Genomic DNA, 20,683 nt, shown 5'->3' with positions numbered 1-20,683 from the left:
GGGATTCTTGGGGGTTAGACTGATTAAAATGCTAGTGGTCACTTAAACCCCTTAACTGATATCAGAAACCCATATCTGACAGGTTACTGGTATATCCACAAGTTTAATAAAGTTGCTTTTAGTCAGCAGGAGCTGTCACACAGATGATGCCCCACTCTAAGTTGTCAGCCATGATAAGTGAGTAACAATGACATGCCCTGCAGAACCGACAGCTCCCCACTGCGTGACAAATCTGTTGTGGCAGCCATCACACTGTGATACTGATAACACTCTGACTTATGTTCCATGTCACTGTCAAGCTGCTAACTGCTATCAAACTACCACACCTGATGATTACTTCACTTCTAATAACTACAGCCACAAAAACAGTAGATGAAATTAAATTTCTGCTTAATTAATTTCCATTAACAATATTTTTGGTATGAAGGAACAAACTTCTAAGCCTCTTAAATGTTGAAGAGATAAGTCAGGCTTAAATCTACATGTTACACGGGTCCAGAGAAAAGCTGCAGCTACAGAAGACACCTTGTGAAAAGCATAGATATCTTCCTAATGCAGTCTATCCACACAGGTGTTTTCACTTTTGTAGATTGAGGTCTCTTTATTGGGCTGTTAAGGTTTCCAGTTATTTTTTTTACTGTCTTTTTTAGCTGCTACATTGCTATGACATCATATTATTATGAGTATTACTCTAGAGAAATTAGAGGCATGATTAGCAAGTTCATTTACAACATCTGCTTGCTTACAGGATCTGTTAAACAAGGCCAGAAAACAATGCACTCTAGAAACAGGTGTTTGTGATGGTTAGTAATCCTATGGGTTACATGACTGACATGGAAAAACAGAGTCAGAAAAAAAGCTCATGTGCTCTGGAAAACATCCTGCCTTGTTTCAGTACTTTAAAAAAAAGATCTCATTCATTTCCCCTAAATGACTACAGACCAGTTGCTCTACACAAAAGTCACTGAAACACTGTTATTAGCTTTCCTCAATAAGCAAGTGATGATTTGACAGGACCCATTTCAGCTTGCTTATCCAAATGGGTTTGGGGTTGAAGATGCCATCATTTACCTGCTTCAGCAAGCCCACTCTCATTTGGAAAAATCAGGCAGCACAGTGGGGATCATATTTCGATTTCTCAAGTGCTATTAACACAATTCAGTTTGTGCTGTTATGTGAGAAGCTCCAGGAAATACAGGTGGATGACTCCACAACCGCCTGGATTTATGACTAAATGTGTCTGAGAAGGTGGTCAGAAGCACAGGAGCACTATAAGAGACTGTACTCTAACCATTTCACCAAGAATACATTTGTAAAGCACACTTGTTAGTAAATTTTTATCAATACCTGAAACCATAACAGATTTATAGTAATATATGATTCGGGTACAGATTTTCTTAAATAAAAAATTCATTAAAATTCAAAATTTCCAGTGCATACTCCCACTTACTCAAATCAGTTGCTGAATCCACTTCAGTGATATACATTCTTCTTTTTTTTTTAATTGTGCACCAGTACTTAATATATAACAACACACCAGGCAAAGACTGGGTATCTCTGTCCTTTATACTACAAAAAGACAGAATAGTTATGTAGGTCATTTCAAAACAAGCGCGTGATAGTTTAAATAATTGATAATATATTTGTTGCTGTGAAGGTTAGTTTAGGCAAAGGGATTAACTTAAGAATCTTTGCCACTTGGTTATGGTTCAGTGAAGCGTTTTACTAAAACTAACACCTGTTCACGTCTCTGGAGAAGAAGAACAGTTAAACATGTTTTCATCCATGAGCTAAATAAAGGCCTAGTCAAGGAATAACTCTGATTCTACAGGACAATTAATTATAACAGCTGCTCAAATGGCCCGCTGTGTAGTGGGTGGTGTGTTTGTGTGTGAAGCGGATTGTCTTGACAGAATAAGGAATTGTGTGGAGGAACTCCTACTGCGATGCTGTGGTTGGTTTAGTTGATATAAGCCTCTCTGCCTCCCACAGAGTACTCTCTCATTTTTAACTCCCCCTTTTATATTTTTTTTTACTCTTACTCTCTAAAACACACTCACAAACACAAATGCACATTTATACACAAGACATTTGTGTTATTTAAGATCAAAAACTGCAGCACTCTAAATAAACGAACCTGTTTTATTAGAATGAGTTTCGTATCAGTCTTTATATTGGTCGGTAGAATAATAGATACAGGTGAGTGATTTATAAGCTATTTGTTAGAACTAAGAGACTGAGGTGAAGCAGAAACTATATTAAAGGATGTTAATTTAGCATGAAGACATGAGTCATTGGTACAACTCTTTACAGATCACAAATATTAAAACATGGAATGCAAAACCTATGATAAAAAGGAACCAGGCCTGGGGATTGGGCTTGATGGCAAGCACCTGGTGGCTGGGCCTAAACCTATGAAGCTTGGCCAGGCACAGCCCAAAGATGCAACATGGGTAAAGCTTCCCATTGGCTCATCATCCATGGGCGGTCCAAGGAAGTCGGATACCTTGGCAGTCCAGTCCTCGGCTACACAAGCTGGCAATAGGGCCATCCAATTTAATGATAAGTGTGGGGCCCGCTGCATGCATTGTTTACACTAGGGAAGAGCTGGTCATGCTGCACAGCGCTGCAGTGTTCTCTAGGAACAGACACGAGTTCCCCGCAGAGGTGTTACAGAAGACTTGCCGTGGGTGTGTGCCGGAACAAAAGTTTGGGAAAAGAAGAGGCACTTTAGACCTATTCTCCCCTCCATCATCAGGGGAAATGTAAGATCTCTTCCCAACAAGCTTGGACAAGCTGGCGACACTCACAGGACCTCAGCAGGAGTACAGTTAGAGTAGCGTCCTTCTGTTTACAGAAACATACACACAGTATATCACCTGTCCCCCAAGAAACAATAAAATACTGTTTTATGCCAACACCAAGGAGGCATATTCTGCGTCCCCCTCCATCCTCTAGGGAGAGCTGATTACCATATTGTCTATCTCCAGCCTTTGTATAAACCTGTTGTACACAGGCAAGCTGTGGTTCCACAAGTGAGGAGGTGGACAGCTGAGAGGGTGGAGGTTCTTACCCATTTCCATTGAGCGGTTCATTTCAGACCTGTGTGGTCTGATATGCTATTTTGTGTTTTCACATTTTAAAACAGGCCCATACAACGGAAACATACCGCACCATTTATGGACCCCCTTCAGTTGTAGGTCCATAAGAAAATTCTACACTATGGTTAAGGTGGAGCTACTGGCACTGGCATGGCTCAGGGGATAGAGTGGTCGTCCTGTAGCCCAAGGGTTACTGGTTCGATCCCGGACCAGTCGAGCTCATGTCGAGGTGTCCCTGAGCAAGACACCGAACCCCTAATTGCTCCTGATGGGTCGTGGTTGAGCGCCTTGCATGGTAGCTTCCGCCATCAGTGTGTGAATCTGTGTGTGAATGGTGAATGTGACGTACATGTAAAGCGATTTGGATAAAAGCTCTATATAAGTACAGGCCATTTACCATATCTAATGATAAAATCCATCGATTGGCAGACAGAAAAAAATCACTGCCCATGACAAAAGCAAGCGCGAATCAAACACAACTTTGCTGTTCAGTTCATGGTTCAGTTGGATGTTGGAAAGATAGTAGGAAATGGATGCCTGCAAACAACAGGAGCTGCGCTTCCATTACAGTTTTTTGCAAAGTAAAATAAATATTTCTAAAATTTTGAAAAAGTGCAGTTGCAATTTACAGGTGTTTCCACTGAATGGTGTTTAGCACATCATCCATTTTTTTTCGTAAAATCTCATCTGGCGTACTCCACTTCGAGGAGGATGGAGATTTCTAAATCTTTGTAAAACTCTGCATTTTGCTGTTGTTTGCTTCAAGGATGGCAGTTTTATTTATTTATTTTTTTCTTTAATTATTTGTAAAAAGATTTCTGTCTCCTCCTGCATCTACTCATACCGTGCCATCTTTACTTGAAATGAACTGGTCACGTGACCCCCTACGTCATGTCTGGGGATGTGTAAATGTGAAAGTGTTTCCATTTGTGATATACTTCTATATCGACACATCTGAAAAACCACCTCATGAGAGCGTGCAAACATTTTAGCAATATTTGAGTTTTTTTTTTTTTTTTTGTGATATTTAGGTTTTGCGCAATTCTAGGGGTGATGAAAATGCACCTAGTTAGGTCTTGTCGAACAATTTGGCATGTAGCTTCGTACAAGGAATCTGTCTTTAAATAGAATAAAAAAACATTTTATTTGGCAATTTGTTGTAATGTTGCTACTGTTGTTAGTGTTATATCTTCTAAAATTATACTTTCATAAATGAGAAGTTATATTAACCCCACTTGATTATGTGGAGAGTATACTAACACCTGCTGCACCTGCATCTCTGTCTTAGTCTGAATCATATTACTTTATTCATAATTCTCATTGAGAGATTCAACAATAACATGAGTAGGAAGACTCTGGTCTGCTTGTATTTTGATAAACAAGTCTTTTATCAAAGCATGTTCAGGAAAAGGTGTCAGACTGAAAACTTCATGCATAAATTCAATTCTTCCAAAGCAGTTGTTATGACCTAGCAAATTAGATTTGCCAGGTCATAAAAAAATAAAAATGTGAAGAGTAGGACTACTTTAATCTTGAATGCCCTCAACGCAGTCTTTGTATCTTGGCGCACTCAGCTTCTCTACAATGGCTACAAAGGAAGGAATAGAGAACAGAGAGTCCAGTGAGTGTGAAAGAGCTTGTTATATTGTCAATTACCTCAGTGTTATCATTATGCTATTTCTACACTGAGGGTGTCTTTATAATGTCACTAATTATACTCAATCTCAAGCTCTTTCCTTAACCTGATCATGTCCAAATTTCACTTTGCTTAATTTGTGACACAAGGACCCATTGAAATATGAAAAAAAAAAGTTTAGCTAACCTTCTTTTCTCCCTATTTTACACAGACAGCAGAAATTACATATCCACATTCCCCTAGCAGAAAAGACAAATCTGGTCCAGTCTGGATTAATTGTACAGACACTGACCAGAGAAAAGCAACACTGGAGCCAATGACAGCCTGACCTGGGGCAGGGTCCTAAGTTGCCATGGTAACAGCTTAAGGGGACATAACCACTCCTGCTGTGTCTGAACTCATCAATCAATCACAGAACAGATGGAAAATGAGACTGGAGAGGACACCCCTTTTTAGTCTGTGTGTGTGTGTGAGAGAGAGAGTGTGTATTTGTGCATGAGACATTTTGATATGGTCACTTCTAACAGTGGGTATCACTGCCAATGAGACATATGGTGTTGTTGGCTAAAAGAAATACAATAGTAGCACATTAGACTCACATGCTTGAATGACATAAATATACAAACACACATGTGAATACACGCATGTACACAAAGACAGGTTGTGCTTTCAGCTTTTCATGGATCTGGTATATTTATAATGTTTTCAAACTCTGGAAAACTCCGTAAAAATATGGACACTGCAGCTCAATGTAGGTAAGACTGGTGAAACTGAGCTGAGGGAAAGAGGAAAGAAAATTATCATAAAATATTAAACTTAAAAAGAAAGTGAATAGAAAGGAAACAATAAGGAAGAGTAATGTGTACAAAAAGGATTTGTTGAATAAAATGTTTAATGGTAATAATTAATGGTAATAATTAGTCCAAGATAGCTATAAAAATGTAATATGCCTTTATGCCAGTTCACTCCTGGATGAAATGTACTACGTATGTAATGAACATACCCAATTTTTGACTACAAACCATTTTGAAATTTCCCTGAAAGAGGGATTAATAAAGTGTGTCTCGTTCATTTTCCTCTATTTCATTAAATCTAATGGGAAAGTGTCTCCAAAAGTTTGCATGGTATTGCATGTATATGACACAGATTTGGTCAGTTCACAATTTTAGAGCTTTTATTATAAAACTGAAATGTTTTATACTATGGACCAATATAACTATTCAAATATTTTCTATGGGAGAATGAGTAGCATGAAGAGACGGCATCTCAGTGTCAATCAAAATTTTATTACTGATTTTCATGTACCTTTTGAACCTCTATCTCCTCTAGTTTTCTTTTTATCCAGCAACTTTTTCCAAAGGATACAGCAATCTCTACTCTCCTTTACTTTTCTCTCTAATTTGACTACTAGTGTCCCTGATAAGACATTATACATATGGTTGCATTAATAACCACTGTTTCAAATTATTTTGGTGTCACTTAAATACTGCAAACAGTCAGCCTGCAAGTACGTCTCAGGGAGACCATCTGAACCAAACTCAGTCACCTGATAAAGATGACAGTCACATTGATGGACATAGAAGAAATGTCTATGAGAAGAAACTCAAACATAAAGTTTCTGCTTCTCTGCCACAACCTCTGAGAGCAGTTGCAGAAAACAGTACTCTACCTGACCAGTGGCATGAAAAAGGTATGTTTAGGTTCCCTAACTTGTTCATTTGCACATGTGCTGGTGGGTAGCAGGAAGGGGGGAATTGCCTGCTTCACTGTGCAGTCTTTCATCTGGATTACATTCAACTTGTGGGAAAGAAAGCAACATACCAAGTCTGCACAAATGTTCTTAATCTTAACTCTCTGAACTGAGTTTTTGAGTCAGATGCCTCTTCACAAGACAGTTGGAAGCAGACAGAAGATCTCCAATGGAGGATTGTACATGCACTCATAGCTACAAACAGATACAGATTAATTTGAAATCCTAATATGGGAGAAGTATGTTTGTTCTGTTTTGTTCTGTTCACAGGCTGCTACACTGGCACATTCATTTGTTTAATACCCTGATATGTTTTTTTTTATTTTACTTTGTTTATATGTAGTTGTAAACAAAGAGTGGAAAACTGTTAACATCATAAATGTTTTATATGGGTCTGCTAAGCTTTCCATCTCCCTGACCAGTACAATCGCAATGATTACTGGCAATGGAAACCACATAGTTGTTGTGATGGGCCTGCTAAAGGCCAGGCTCAGCGTAGAGTATCCCTATCATGAGAACTGGCAACATGGAGACCATGGTTCATAAATGGACTGCTGGTGATCTTCTATGTTATGTGGGAGAGAATGACTACTTGTTACATTTCTGAATAATGAGAGTCAATGTTTTGTTGAGATGACGGTTTGGTTACATTTTCTTTCTTAAACTACTTTAAAAATAAATGTCCTGTCCTCTCCTCTTTTCCCAACGTGCTCAATCAACGCTGCTTACTGGTGTTTTGAAAGCTCTTTCCCAGTTCTTGGCTGACAATAGCAAGAAAATAAGCTCTGATTTAAAATAACACTTAGTTCCCCTCATCTCCTCCTTCTGTACTAACTCCATTTACCCCCCCATCCCCGCACTTAGTGGTGACACTAACCCGTGGTGGGTGTCACCTTCTGCCAACTGTTGCCAGTCTAATGGAGGGTTTGTCTGCCAATGAAACTGCCAAAGTGCCAATTACTACATACGGTTACATGTAGAAGCATCCTTCTTGTTTCCTCCAGCTCTATCCTGGTTGTTTCACTCTCCTTTCACTGTCTTTGTCCTCCCTTCTCTTTATATTTTACTTTCCTGCTCTTCTTGTTTTGTTTTCCTGGTTATCGGCTGCTCTGGTCCCTGAATGCCTCACAGCTTGACTCTTTAACAGCAGTAACTGGCTGTTGGACAAAGTGAGTGATGACTCTGGAAAAGCCTTCGTCTCTGTTCAAGTTTCAGTTACACTGAAACAGTTTTGGAGTATTTTTTTCTTTTTCCCTCCCACTCAGTCTCATAGACCATCTTGAAACATGAAGGTAGCTTGCCAGGGTAATCATGGCCTCCAGCGTTGACACTGTAAGCAAATTCTTCTATACTAATACATGTTCAACTACAATGCTAAATGAGTCAGGAGTGTTCAATTCGGAAAGGTTCACGCCCTTTCTAATCTGAGCTAACACTGTGTAATGCCTCTACAGTATAGACAAAAGAATCTATACTGCTTGAAAATTGGTAATTGTAATGCACTAAAAGCTATACATATACCACTGTTGTGGCTGCAACAGGTTTTACAGCGTTAGCTAATAAACTGAAAGGTCAGTAAAGTTTGAATTGACAGTTCTGTGAATTTTTTGTAGTTACATGCTGCACCAAGCCTGAAGGGAGAAGCTGAACCTGTGAGTGTAACCTAAATGTCCCAGTGCCTTAAGCCCCGTCAGGCTAAAAAAATGAATAATCACTACTGTGTGAAACCATTACTAAAATGAAGCCCAAGTAGTTTCTTTCTAATTTTATCATACAATTTTTAATTTTTATATATTAGGGTTGTTACATAATGTCATACATGCTTTTTGTTTTATTGTCTTTCAGTTTCTTCACATTTGTCTATAGTGTAAATGAAATATCTGTGTATTGTGAGAGATGCAGCCTTGTTCTCTCACTTCTTTTCCCAGTATATTCTTGTAGGGACAGAAGTGAACAGTGGATTTTTGTTTCATGCCCATCTTTCTTGACATGTTGCAATATCACTAACCTTGTCTTTAATTTTGACTTAAAATACAGGAAAAAAAAGAAAAACATAAGACTGACTATCTAAAGAGACCATTTTTATGTTTTTATGTCTGCAAAAGAGACTGCAGTGTTCCACAATGGACAGAATGGGCCTATGTGGTGTAAATTTAATCTTCCAAGTCCACGAGGAAGCCCTCAGTAAACAGTGCAGTTTCACAAACTGCAAGCACACTGACTGCACATGCATAAACAAATTACCATAGATCATTGTTTACTATAAAAGTCATCCAAGATAAAAAATGGTATTTTGTATTTCATGAAACATCATATATGTGTTATAAACCATGGATACTAATGATTTAACCTTTTCTAAGTCAGAAGTGCCTGCTGTCTGCCCATTTCTGCCACCCCACCAGCCTCCAAATTATTGTTTAGATTTTTTCTAAATGACAAGGCTCAGGCTTGTGAAGAATAAATTGTATACCAGGGTGGTTTAAATAAATGTAAATCATCATTCTGAGAAACACTAAGATCGTTTAGTTTTTTCCATAGTGCAATCACTTGTTCTTTATTCCATTTTGGAGATTTCTTTAAAATGTAATCAAAATCTGTCCATTACTTTTGAGTTAGGTTAGAGACAGACGCTGCCAAAAACATAACCTCCGCTCTGGCAGAGGTAATAATGCAAAATGAAAATAAAGCAAATCTGACAAGCAACTGTAAATAAATAAAAAGACAGTTCAAATATGGGGTGTAAGAGATTTGCAGGGGACTCCTAATTACTAGCTGATATGCAGCATTGGTGACTTGTCTAAGATTATTTGCAGATCTTCTAATCTTCATTCACTCTAATAAAGTTGTAAACCTCAATAATGGCCTGAAGGTGAGAGAATGTGTCTAAGTGTGTGAGCGCTGAATGAACAGTGTGGAAGAAAAGGAAAGACAGAATATTTGCATTAATACATCTTTGCTGTGGCCAGAATGATAATTTAGAAAGGAGTCTATCTGCAGCTCACTAGATCATGCTGAGTATTAATAACATGAAACCAGAAAGACTGTTTTATCAAGGTCAAACATGTCGCCTCACATCTGGTAGTTGAAATTCAACACACAGCAGGTGAGTTGAACAGATGCCCTCCCTGGGTTTATCTGGATTATTTCTGGTTTTGTTTATTAAGTGTATTTCATTGAGCCATCATCCATAAATCTTAAATTAAACACATTTTGCTAACTTTTGTTTTTGCGCGACGTGACTTTTACTTTAACACAAAGTAACTTCTGAATTTGAACAAACCAGATAAAAAACAAAGAAACAAACAAAACAGCATATTAGTGACCCTTGAGAGAGTCTCATACTCTCTAGGCTCTTCTTTTCTGTTCCCAGTTAGGAGAGTAAGATTAGAAATGCATTAGCATGAGTCTGTAACACTGTTTTAATTAAGCTTCTGATTTTGTTCGCAAAGTGACGTGCTCTTCACTAACACATGTGACAACTTACGTATGTGATAGCTCATCAGCAGGATGAAGATCCAGGAACACAACACTTAATTCTCTTTATGTCATCCTTCTATCACACTCTTCTATTTTCTCCACAAACCTTAAATTTCTCCTCTCTCCAGCAGCGAGTGGAGTATCGTTAAGAAGCCTGAGCTCCCATCATCAATAATTGAACAGCCAGAATCATGTAGAATTCTCTAAGAACCCTGTCTACCACCCTTTGTACTTCTGTGCTGCAAAGTGATTAATATTTCATTCATTGATATGTGTGAGAGAGAGACAGATGTCAAGGTTAATCTGCTGTATCTTCAAGCTCCTCCTCTGAAACATAAACATTTCCGCTCTCTGCTCAGTCAGTGACGCGTCTCCCTTTGCTAAATAAGTAACTGATTTAAAATGTCCTTCAATGCAACACCATCCCCCAACTGAGCAGCCTAGCTGTTAAAGAGGTTTTAACTTCCATGCTTTCGATGTATGGAGAGGCATTTCTGTACAGGCTGTAATTACCACAACAAAACAGTCCACGGTGGCTACTGTGCTCTCTTAAGCTCAGATAGCAACATACTCTGCAATTAGGTTAAACTCAGTTGATGTTGGAGAACAGATCTGCTCCAATATCATAACAAACTAACACTTCATTATTATCATTAATATTATTATTATTATTTTTTTTTTATTTTTATTTTTTTAAATTAACACTTAAATGGGTACTATTCACAGTATAATACCAGTCATGTATAAGCATGACTCATAGCTAAAGATTTGAGGTGGAAATAAGTATATAGATGCAAATTTTATTATATGAATAATAGAATGCACCTGTCATTACATGGTTTATGTATTTGGCCAATTTTCAAAACACTTTGACAGAATTTGTGTTTTCATGCTATGAGCAATACTCAAGGTTAACTGTCCGATTACAGGTCGAAATGAATTTGCCCTGTGACTTTTTTTTAAGTTAAACTGTCTATGTGTACTCTTGAAGCTTGCATAATGGAATTTTATACCACATTCATCTTTATCTAATAAAATGTTTTATTGGTATTTTATATCCAGCCTTGTTTACATTAATATTTACTTAATCCCAATCATCTTTCTTTTGGCTTTTGGTGCCACACTGATGCATCTTTATCAGTACAAGCTTGTAAAGAGCATATGAAGAGTTTTATTCTATAAGGCAATGCGTTTTAATACATAACATGGGATTTTACACAGGTTTTAGTCCAGTCGGACTCTTTTATTTCCAGTAAGTTTATTATCAGAAAAATATGAAAAATGAAAGCGTCACAATGAGCCACACACATCACATGGTTTATTTAAAAGCCATGACTTTGCTCATGCAAATTAAAAAAAATTAGCATGACAGAAATGTTTTTCGCAGTGCGCCCTTTGATTTGAGTGTTTCAAGGCCAAAGAATCATGTGACCTGCAGTCTCTGATGTCTCACTATTGCCCCTCATTCTGGTGCTGTCACTCTGAGCTTACGTCTTTTTGAATATGTTATCTGATATGACACTCATCCTAGGTAAATTTTAGCCCAAATTAGAAATAAAGGACAGATAGCCTTGCTTATGGTGTAAGATGACTAATCTTAATTAGAACTGACATAATAATTCCTGCAGTCAACATGAGTTAAATAAACATAGCTTCTCAAGGTTACCTGGATATTAAATATACACATTTAACTCATTCATGATATACTGTAGGAGATTTTTATGTGGATTTGCTTGCAGAAGTGTAAAGTCCTCTTATGACTTAGCAGTGTAAATACCTAAAATAGAAAGTAATCCATTGTAAGGATGATATGCAAGAAACCCTTCTTGAGATAACTAAGCTTCATTTTGAAAAAAAGGCTGAAACAATTAAGTGAAGCCCAAGAACCCAGCGTACTGTATTTTTCACACCACCTCTCAGAATCACCATCCTTTTCAATCCATGATGCTAATCCTGTTTCACAGACCATCATTAAAATATACACAAATACACAAGCACTGACTCACCCACTGAGGACCACAATAAAGTCCATGACGTTCCAGCCATTCCTGAGGTAGGAGCCTTTATGAAACACAAAACCCAGGGCGATGATCTTTATCCCTGCCTCAAAACAGAACATCCCAATGAAGTAGGGCTCTGTCTTCTCCTGTTAGTGTGAAACAAAGAGGAATCAGGTATGTGTCCAGGTGGCAGCTTTTGTTTCCATGTATAAGTATCTCACCAATCTCTTGGACATGGGTGTTTTGTCCTCTCCAGGAAGATGCTGCTCCAGTGCCAAAACAATACAGTTGGCGATGATAGTAGCGAGGATCATGTACTCAAATGGAGTAGAAGCCTGAAGTTAAGGAACTCTTTAAAGGGATCATGAACAAAAATCTGCTAAAGTGTGTTAATGGGAAGAATCATGTGAATAATCAATGTCTTTGTTACTTAACATAAAAAAAACTATAATGAAACTTTGTTTGTTGACTTCTTGACATCATCCCCCGTTCCTCACTGCTCATCATTTAAAAAAATGTATTATCTAAAAACATTTCAGCAATCCTCAGCATGTTCCAAAGGGGCCAAATATAGTATTTCAGAGGACCTAAGCTTAAGTTTCTGGGCAGTTTTTCCTGCATCAGGTTGGTTTTGTAGGATAAACTCAGACTGACTGTGTTTCTACAGTAGCTATAGAATTGTGCAGCAATGTGACTTATGTTTGTGTTTCCCAAATGGACAACATTTAAGGTTTATGGCAAAGAGGATAATACAAAACCACAGATGATTTTGGTCACAGAGACAACATTTGTTAACATATATATATATATATATATATAGTTAATAAAAAAAAGAAAAGAAACTGATAGAGATTTCCAGTCTTGTCTTTTTAGTATTTGTATTTGTATTTCAGTGATGCACATTATTAAGAGGAAATGCAACCTATAGAAACAGGGAGGGCTTGGAGGTTACAAAGTGCTGCACTTTTTTCACAAGAGCATAACAAGATAATCATATTTGGTGGATTTAGACATTTTGGAGCCCAAGGCAAACTCAGCCATGGGGCCTTCACTTCCCTTAGTTTTCAATCCTTATTGATCTAATAACGTTTCCTTTCTTTTTGCAGTAGCCTTCACGTAGGCAGACTCAAACAATTTATGTGTTGTTCAAGAAATGCAAGATTAAGGCCTACCAGACTAATCTCAGTTGCAATTAATCTTTTTATTTATTTTTTTTTTTCCAGTGAGTTTATTTGATCTACTGCTGTGGATATTTGTTTCAGTGAAAGATTGTGATAAGTATCCATGTTAGTAATTTGTTGAACAAGGCGTTATCGCTCTCTTCTCTCAGGTGTGCTAAAATCTTTTCCCATTATTGAATCCATCCCCTGTATACTCTTTCATTGGTTTTCAAATATTTACCAAAAACACAACAGCAAGTCTTTTTTTGGATATGTTCATTTCTCTCCTCATCATTCATTTGCATATAAAAGTTACAGAATAATAATTCTTCTTTTTCCTGCCCAACATCCCCACACAGAGATACTAGGAAGTTACCCAATCTTGTATGAGGATTGTTTTAAACTGGCAGGTGGAGAAGCAGCTGCTTGTGAATCACTGTTGTGTTAACAGTTAGCATTAGTGTTATGTTAGCAATTTGGCATCAATACTCATTAAAAATTCCCACTAGCGAAAAAGCAACATTTCTAATATGCATGAGGTTTTCAGAGGTGGCATGAATGCTGCCAAATTTAACACCAGTGACTTTATAAAAAGCACAAGGAGTTTGTTGCCTTAAAGGAAAAGCGCAAGGAACCACAGCAACAACAAATACTGGCAAATGCTTTTAAAATGCAAGAAATTTGCATAAGAAAGCCAGAAAGCCACCACAATAAGAGACAAAAGTTTAGAATTTATTGTCCTTGATAACCGTCATGAAAAGCATTCACTACAAATCCAATTCCCATTTTTTTTTAATAGTAATTCTTTGATTTGAGTTTATCTACTAAATAATTTAAAAGGTTATGTGGCTATCATTATTTTCATGTGTTAATTGATGTTTTATAGTTTAACCATTGTTAGGTCACTGAATGACAGTAACAACTAAATTATACTTCAAAGTTTATAATGAATATAATTTATTTAAATTATAAAGTTAATAGACCTCTTAATTAAATAACACAGGTATCAGATCAGTGCTTGGTATCAGGAGATACCCAAACCCCATGCAGCAGAATCAGTATCAGACAAAATAATAAAAAAAAATTAAAAAATAATAAATAAATAAAATACAGTAACAGTGAAGTCCACCACTGTTAATAAATACAGCAACTACTCTTTTATAGAGAGCATTAGATTAGGATTCAGATACAGGATGGAAAAAAAAAACAAAAAAAACAAAAGTGATTTTATAATTACAGTGAATCAAACCCCAGAGCACTACAATTACACTGTCGTGTAAGCAAAGGGGTTACACGGATCCCTCTGTATCACAAGGAAACAACCTGACAGTTTCTAAGTTCTGGGGCTAAGACACAACCAGACACAAGTTTTACCGCATCTAAGGTCAGCTGTAACATACAGGGAAAAACAGAGTATAACTGAGGGGTTATCAAGGAGGGATAAAAGAGTGAGCCGGAGATCTAATCCCATATATATGGTCATTATTACTACAAGCATCACTGCATGCACTCTGAGACCTGTATTGGTTGTTGGCTCAACTCCAGCAGCTCTGGGGTTGAACTAAACCTGCAATGTGCTCTTTATCTATTGCTCTGCGTGGGCAGCCCCTCCTCTTGTTATGCACCGAAGAGGGAGGAAAGGAAGGGAGAGGAGATGGAGAACAGAGGGGCAAAGAAGGCAGAGATAACAGGGAAGAGAGCAACAGGACGAAGTGATAAGAGGGACGAAGGCTGATCAGTGGAGGAGAAGATGATGGTTATATAGTCAGAAGCTTGCGGAACAGGATGGTGAGGGGAAGGTAATGAGACCAAATAAGACTGACACTGGACAGATCGATGTGTTGGCAGTTCTATCATGCAGGGTTACTCAGGGACAAGTAAGTGATGGGAAGTTAAATAAACAGAGAAAATACAGTGCTCCCACGAGCTTGCAGGGGCTCTAAGTTATGCCTGCAAAAGAGATTGTTTCTCTGAATTTTGGGAGAAAAATACCATAGCAGACATCCCTGGCTAGAAAACAAGTTAGAAAAGGGAAAGAGGATAAATGGCATAATATAATGTCTCAAGGAGGAGACATATTATTTTCTATTTCCTCCCAGTTAGAATACTTTAAACACACTGGAAGCTCTCACCATTACCCAGCTGCCACACCCCACATTCCCTCACACACGCAACAAACTGGAAGAGGGGAGGGGATGATATGAGAGAGGGATGAAGAAAAGTGAGGAAATGAAGATAGAGAGACAGAGGAGAGAGGTATCCACGGCAACAGGCTCCTTTTGCAACCCCTAAAAGTCAATGCTACAAGACAGCTACTGGGCAGCTGCACCGTCTGCGTAGAGATATCTCTGTGTTCACATGCAATGACACATAGAAGCTACATTCTGACAGCACGTTGAATTTCCCTTTGGGATTAATAAAGTATTTTTCATTTCATTTCATTTCACGTATCAAGCTAATATTTAAAGTACTTGTATTTGTTTGATTAACTTCGTATAATGAAAAAATGTGTATTGTGTGTCATATAGTTATGCTCTAAGATTAAATCTTTATCTACTATGAATTAAATATTTTCTACTCCAATTGTTTTATTTGACCAATATATTTAACCTAAAGAGCCCCTTAAACCTGCAATAATGAAGCACAGAGCAGCAACAGCATCCATAGCTTTGTTTGTGTTCTCTGACACCTCCTGAGGGAAGTGTCTGGCTTATTCTTGTTGTACACCCTCTCATCTTATTTATGGACCTGCCTCTTTCAGTAAGTATGGGAAGTTTTTGTCTTCACCCTCAAGACTTTTTTCTGTGTATCTTTTAATCATGTTCTGTGGATTTTGGTTGTTTCTTTTATGCTTGTTTGTACTACATCTTTTAAGTTTGTCTTTCCATGTTTTATTATTCTCCTGTTTCTAAAAAGTTTCTGTTCTTTTAGTTTCAGTCTTTGTTTTCTTTCATCCATTCCTTTGTGTTAAACTGTTTAGTCAGTATTAACTATCATTTTTGCATCCTCTGTGTTTTCTACCCTCATGAATTTCACCCGTGCCTTAATTTCCAATTAGTTCTCGATGTTTGTGTATAGTTTCAACTCTGACTCTGTGCTTTGTTCTTTCCTCCATTCACCTTCCCTGCATCTTGTTAGTCCCTAGTTTGTTTTTGAATTTCAATTAGTTTTGCTGAATTAACTCTGGCCTTCGATCCATCCTTGTTTGCTACCTGCTAGTGTTTTCTTGCACATTCCAAGGACATTTTGTTATGTCTCATCAGCTTTAATTTAAGCTCGGTTTTGTTTGCTAACCCCCCTACTCTCGTGTTCTGCATTTGGGTACTCATTCAGCTTGAAACAAGCAATCCATCCTAAAAGTGTGCACTGAGCTGATAAAAATTTAATGTAGTTTCAAAATCTGTGTAATGTTAGAAAGCTTGTTTTACAAACTGAATTCAAACCAGTTTTAAGTTAGAGGATTCTGCCACAGTGTTGTGATGACTGCAGGAATAAATACACAGATTTACAGCTTGTCTCTTAAGCTCTTAGTGCTTATGAATGATTTTTTTTTTTTGTAATTTCAGCTAAGTCTACATGTAAAACCACTGATTTAGTGTTTTTTGTTGTGTGTATATGCTCTGTGTATTGTTGCATGTTGGCTATGGGACATTCCTGAAAAAGGTATTTTGAATCTAAAAAGTCACACTTCCCTAGTTTAAAAAAAAGAAAAGAATGAATACTTACTGAAAGTTTACACATGACCTATATTGATATAACTGATAGTAGTTAAATTCTAAATAATATTGAAAATATTCCATATTAACTTCAATTTTAAGTCAGAAATTCAACAAGTCTCCCATCCTGTCTTCCACTGTGCTGCTCTGGGCGTCAGCTGATGTGTAACTTCCGTCACGATTCGTCTACCAGCTTCAGCAGTGAAGCGTCTCGTGAGCCATCTGAGTCACAGTGATGCTGGCGCTCTGCCTCGACTTCTCAAACACGCGTGTAAAAATAGACAGGGAGAAGAGAGAAGTGTGATGCCCTGTGCATCTTGAATATGTTCGAGCCCAGATTGGATCCAAGCCCCTGTGATTATTATTACATAGCGGGGAAAATCAAAATGAAGCGCAGACATCTGAGCCAGGCTTATTGGAAATCTGTGAATTATCTGCAGCATGTGTCTGGATATAAATGTGAGTTAGAGGCAGCAGACAGCATTAAATATGTAAACACAAAAGAAATTATATTTGTAATCCACATTTGAAGAAAAAGTACTTCAGGCATACTGTATATTCATTAAAGATTCAAGTTTTTGTAGAAAGAATGGATTTAACTAACCTTATAGTTAAGTCTGTCTTTGATTCTACATCACCTTTGTGGCTTACTTGAGCCACTCGATCAATCTTGAGGATAAATACAGATTTAGTTCAGGAGAATGTTTATATATAGCGGATCTGCCACAAAACTGTGTCAACTCAAACCCAAAGCTGCCTCTTATTCAGTTAAGCCAAATATAATCATTAATTCAACCAATAGATTTTTTTCTGTTAGTAAATCTGTTGTACATTTTTACAACAGATGCAATGTTGAAAATTAATCGATGTACCCAGTGGCAGAGTCTATATTTGCCATAAGTACTATTATGCTTTTTATCAGTTTCCATTATGATTATGCATTAAAGAGGTGAAGACCAGGTGGGTGGACAGAAAACCTTCCTGCCTTAAAGACCTGGAAATGTTTGGAGAAGAGCAGTGGTCCAAACCCCAATGGAAACATGTAGAAAGCTTGCAAACACTATCAAGAACTATTTACCTCCTGTGATCATTTCCAGTGAGAACAAACCTCTTACTCAAATTTAAGCTTATCATAAATAATTGTGGGCTTCATTTAACATTGAAACTTGACATAATCATTTTAGGAAGCTTATATAAACTTAATCTGAGACATATCAATTCTTCATCTGATTTAACTTTATGAATCTGTCTTAATTTAAGATGCGAATAAACAGCCAGAAAGTGGAGAATGAAACCATGCTGAAATTGAAAGAAAAATGAGTATTTCACCATAACAACACTGGATACACCAGAGTCATTTCCCTCCTAATTGTCCATTTCCATTTTTCATACAAGGATGCAATTTAATTAGGAAGAAATTAATGATCCTCCTCAACTTTCAGCAGACTCTTGAGGCATATGCAAGGAATTTACAAGCTTATGTGGCCTTAATTAAATTACCAATCTGTGCATTTTATATCCTGTTCAGACTTTAAAGTGAGAGATATGTCTCCAAACCAGAGCTAAACACCAATATAAATTGTCAACCTGCTGCAGTGTTTCATACTTAAATGTCTGCTAATCAACTCTCAGATGATCACTTCTGTTTGCACTACTGATGAAACAAGCTATTAAATCCAGCAATCAATTATTTAGAGGTGTACCTTCTCAATGGGAAACTTCCCGCTGCAGGGGATCCCCAGTGGGGATCAGACAAAAGGAGCAGCTGCCAGTCCTCACCAGGCCTGCCACACTAACCTGAGTGTGTGTGCTTCATTAGCCTTGCCTCTTCCCTGCCAGGGCTCCATCAGCCTCCATCAGCTGCACCCTCAGGCAGGCAGGCTGACAGTCAGACTCACACATGCACATTCAAACAACTTACTCTTGTGAGATTGAACAGAGGTTTTATAAAAGACACTGCACTCAAATTAATAAGAAAATATGGTATACTGTGCTCTTGTACACCCACAACTACACACACACATATCACTCTGCCTCTAGTGTTGCACATCCAACCACGGAAGTCTCAGGATAATTCCTGAATTGATCATCTGCTGTTAATTGAGCACTGAGAAAAAAAGCCTCTTATGGTGAGGTGACAGCAGTAACTTGTGCTCCAAACACAAGGCTGACCTTTACCAGATGCCCTGCAGAGACCATGAGTGTGTGTGTGTGTGTGATTGTACTTTCAGCTCTGCAAGCGCCACTGTGTGCTCTAGAGTGAGGCTTTACATGACTCTCATTCTATTCAAAGGTATAGGGATATTTAGAATTAATGACTAAATTTAGTTCAAGTTTAGGCTGAAGGTTAAAAAAGTACAGTTTCTCACACACGAAAAAGAGGATTGCTCATTAAATTCAGATTCTTATAATAAAGGATTAAATGCATCACTTTGGAAGAATGCATTTGTTTTCTTAATGAAAATGTAGGCTGGTTGCTTGACAACTTTACAATCACAGGACTTCAGGAAGTCACTGCACCTCACCAAGAAATAGTCCAGCTAATAACCTCCATATAAAACCATAACTTGAGTTGATTTTTACTGTAGCATGATTAATTTGACATTTAGATAAGCTGGTAGGTGAATCACTTAATCTAAAAAACAAACAAACATAAAAAAAAAAAAGGCTACCTGTTTCACCATTTCCTTCTTACTTGTCCACAGGCTCTAGTTTATTTTTAAACAAACATAAAAGAAGTGCTTTAATTAACTATCTGAGTTCATGCCAGGACAATCAAATTTGTCAAAATGTCAAAACGCTACTTTAAATCAACTAAAGTGTTAGTTGTAACACTTCTTCACTCTCATACAAGTATTTTTTCAGAACATGCAGTCATAAAGTCCTGAGCCACTCCTGTAATTCTTTATAGTTTGATTTCCTTGTAATCATTTGATCCTGACCAATAGTTTTAAAGTATTTTTTCTTGTGGTTGTTCTATTGTTTTGCCACTTTACACTGATAGATTAATCATTCAAGCATTAACAAAGCAACTAACTCAAGGGCTGAACTTGTGTCTACACATACCATTAGAATTTAGCAAAGAACCTTCTTCAGTTTTAAGCAATAAAAATCATTTAAACCAACAATTTTGAATTTGGATTGATATAAGACCTGTTACCACTGATACCAGGTGAATTCTTATACAGACTGGCATAGCTCAGCCTTTTTCACCCTGTTTTCCTTCCTTAGGAATGGTTTCTTGACCATCACTTTTCCATAATCTTTATTTCTAAAGAGGCTTTATTATCATTCGGAGCTTCTATTTTAGCTCTGTTTGGTAATTATAAATGGTTTGTATGTTTATGAATTTTTCTTAATTTAGTGGGTTTTTTTTAAAGCCTTATTTCTATGCATTTTTAATTACAAAAATACAACTACTAATATTTTAATCAAACCTTTAAATAAATAACTGGACATAGAACCACAACAAACAAATCAAATAAATAAATAAAGACCAAAGTCTAAACATTATAACAATTTGGTGTCACCAATTTCTCCTATCTTTCTTGACACACTTGTATTTAAAATCCACATCTCCCCATTTATCCCTGGAACTCTCTGTACCTGGCCTGCACCACTACACTCCCTGTCTTTTGAGAGTATGCCCCCCTTCCTTCGATCACTTAATGGTAAGATCCTAATCTGTCTTTGCATGCAACTAGCCACACAGTGTGCCCATACAGACTCACCCCTTATGAAGATTCCCCATGGGAGTTGTCTCTTCTTGTTCATTTCAAAGAATCAGTTCTTAGGGCCGGCTCATTTGGAAACGACACATCACTACCAAAGACATTCATCTAT

The 20,683-nt window shown here is 37.4% G+C and overlaps 1 protein-coding gene across 2 annotated transcripts in view; it reads right to left on the bottom strand.

Moving 5' to 3' along the window:
• Positions 1–20,683, bottom strand: part of LOC121652973 (voltage-dependent R-type calcium channel subunit alpha-1E) — a 109,458-nt gene that overhangs the window by 53,300 nt on the left and 35,475 nt on the right. For both annotated transcript variants that reach the window (XM_042006146.1, XM_042006148.1), the window contains exons 3-4: positions 12,186–12,291; positions 11,971–12,110 (exon numbers count right to left, since the gene is read on the bottom strand). In XM_042006146.1, the coding sequence (XP_041862080.1) occupies positions 11,971–12,110; positions 12,186–12,291 (246 nt within the window). The remainder of the gene's footprint in view (positions 1–11,970; positions 12,111–12,185; positions 12,292–20,683) is intronic.

The sequence above is a fragment of the Melanotaenia boesemani genome, chromosome 14 (genome assembly GCF_017639745.1).
Source record: "Melanotaenia boesemani isolate fMelBoe1 chromosome 14, fMelBoe1.pri, whole genome shotgun sequence".
NCBI classification, from domain to species: domain Eukaryota; kingdom Metazoa; phylum Chordata; class Actinopteri; order Atheriniformes; family Melanotaeniidae; genus Melanotaenia; species Melanotaenia boesemani.
This window is presented reverse-complemented; position numbering and strand designations above follow the sequence as displayed.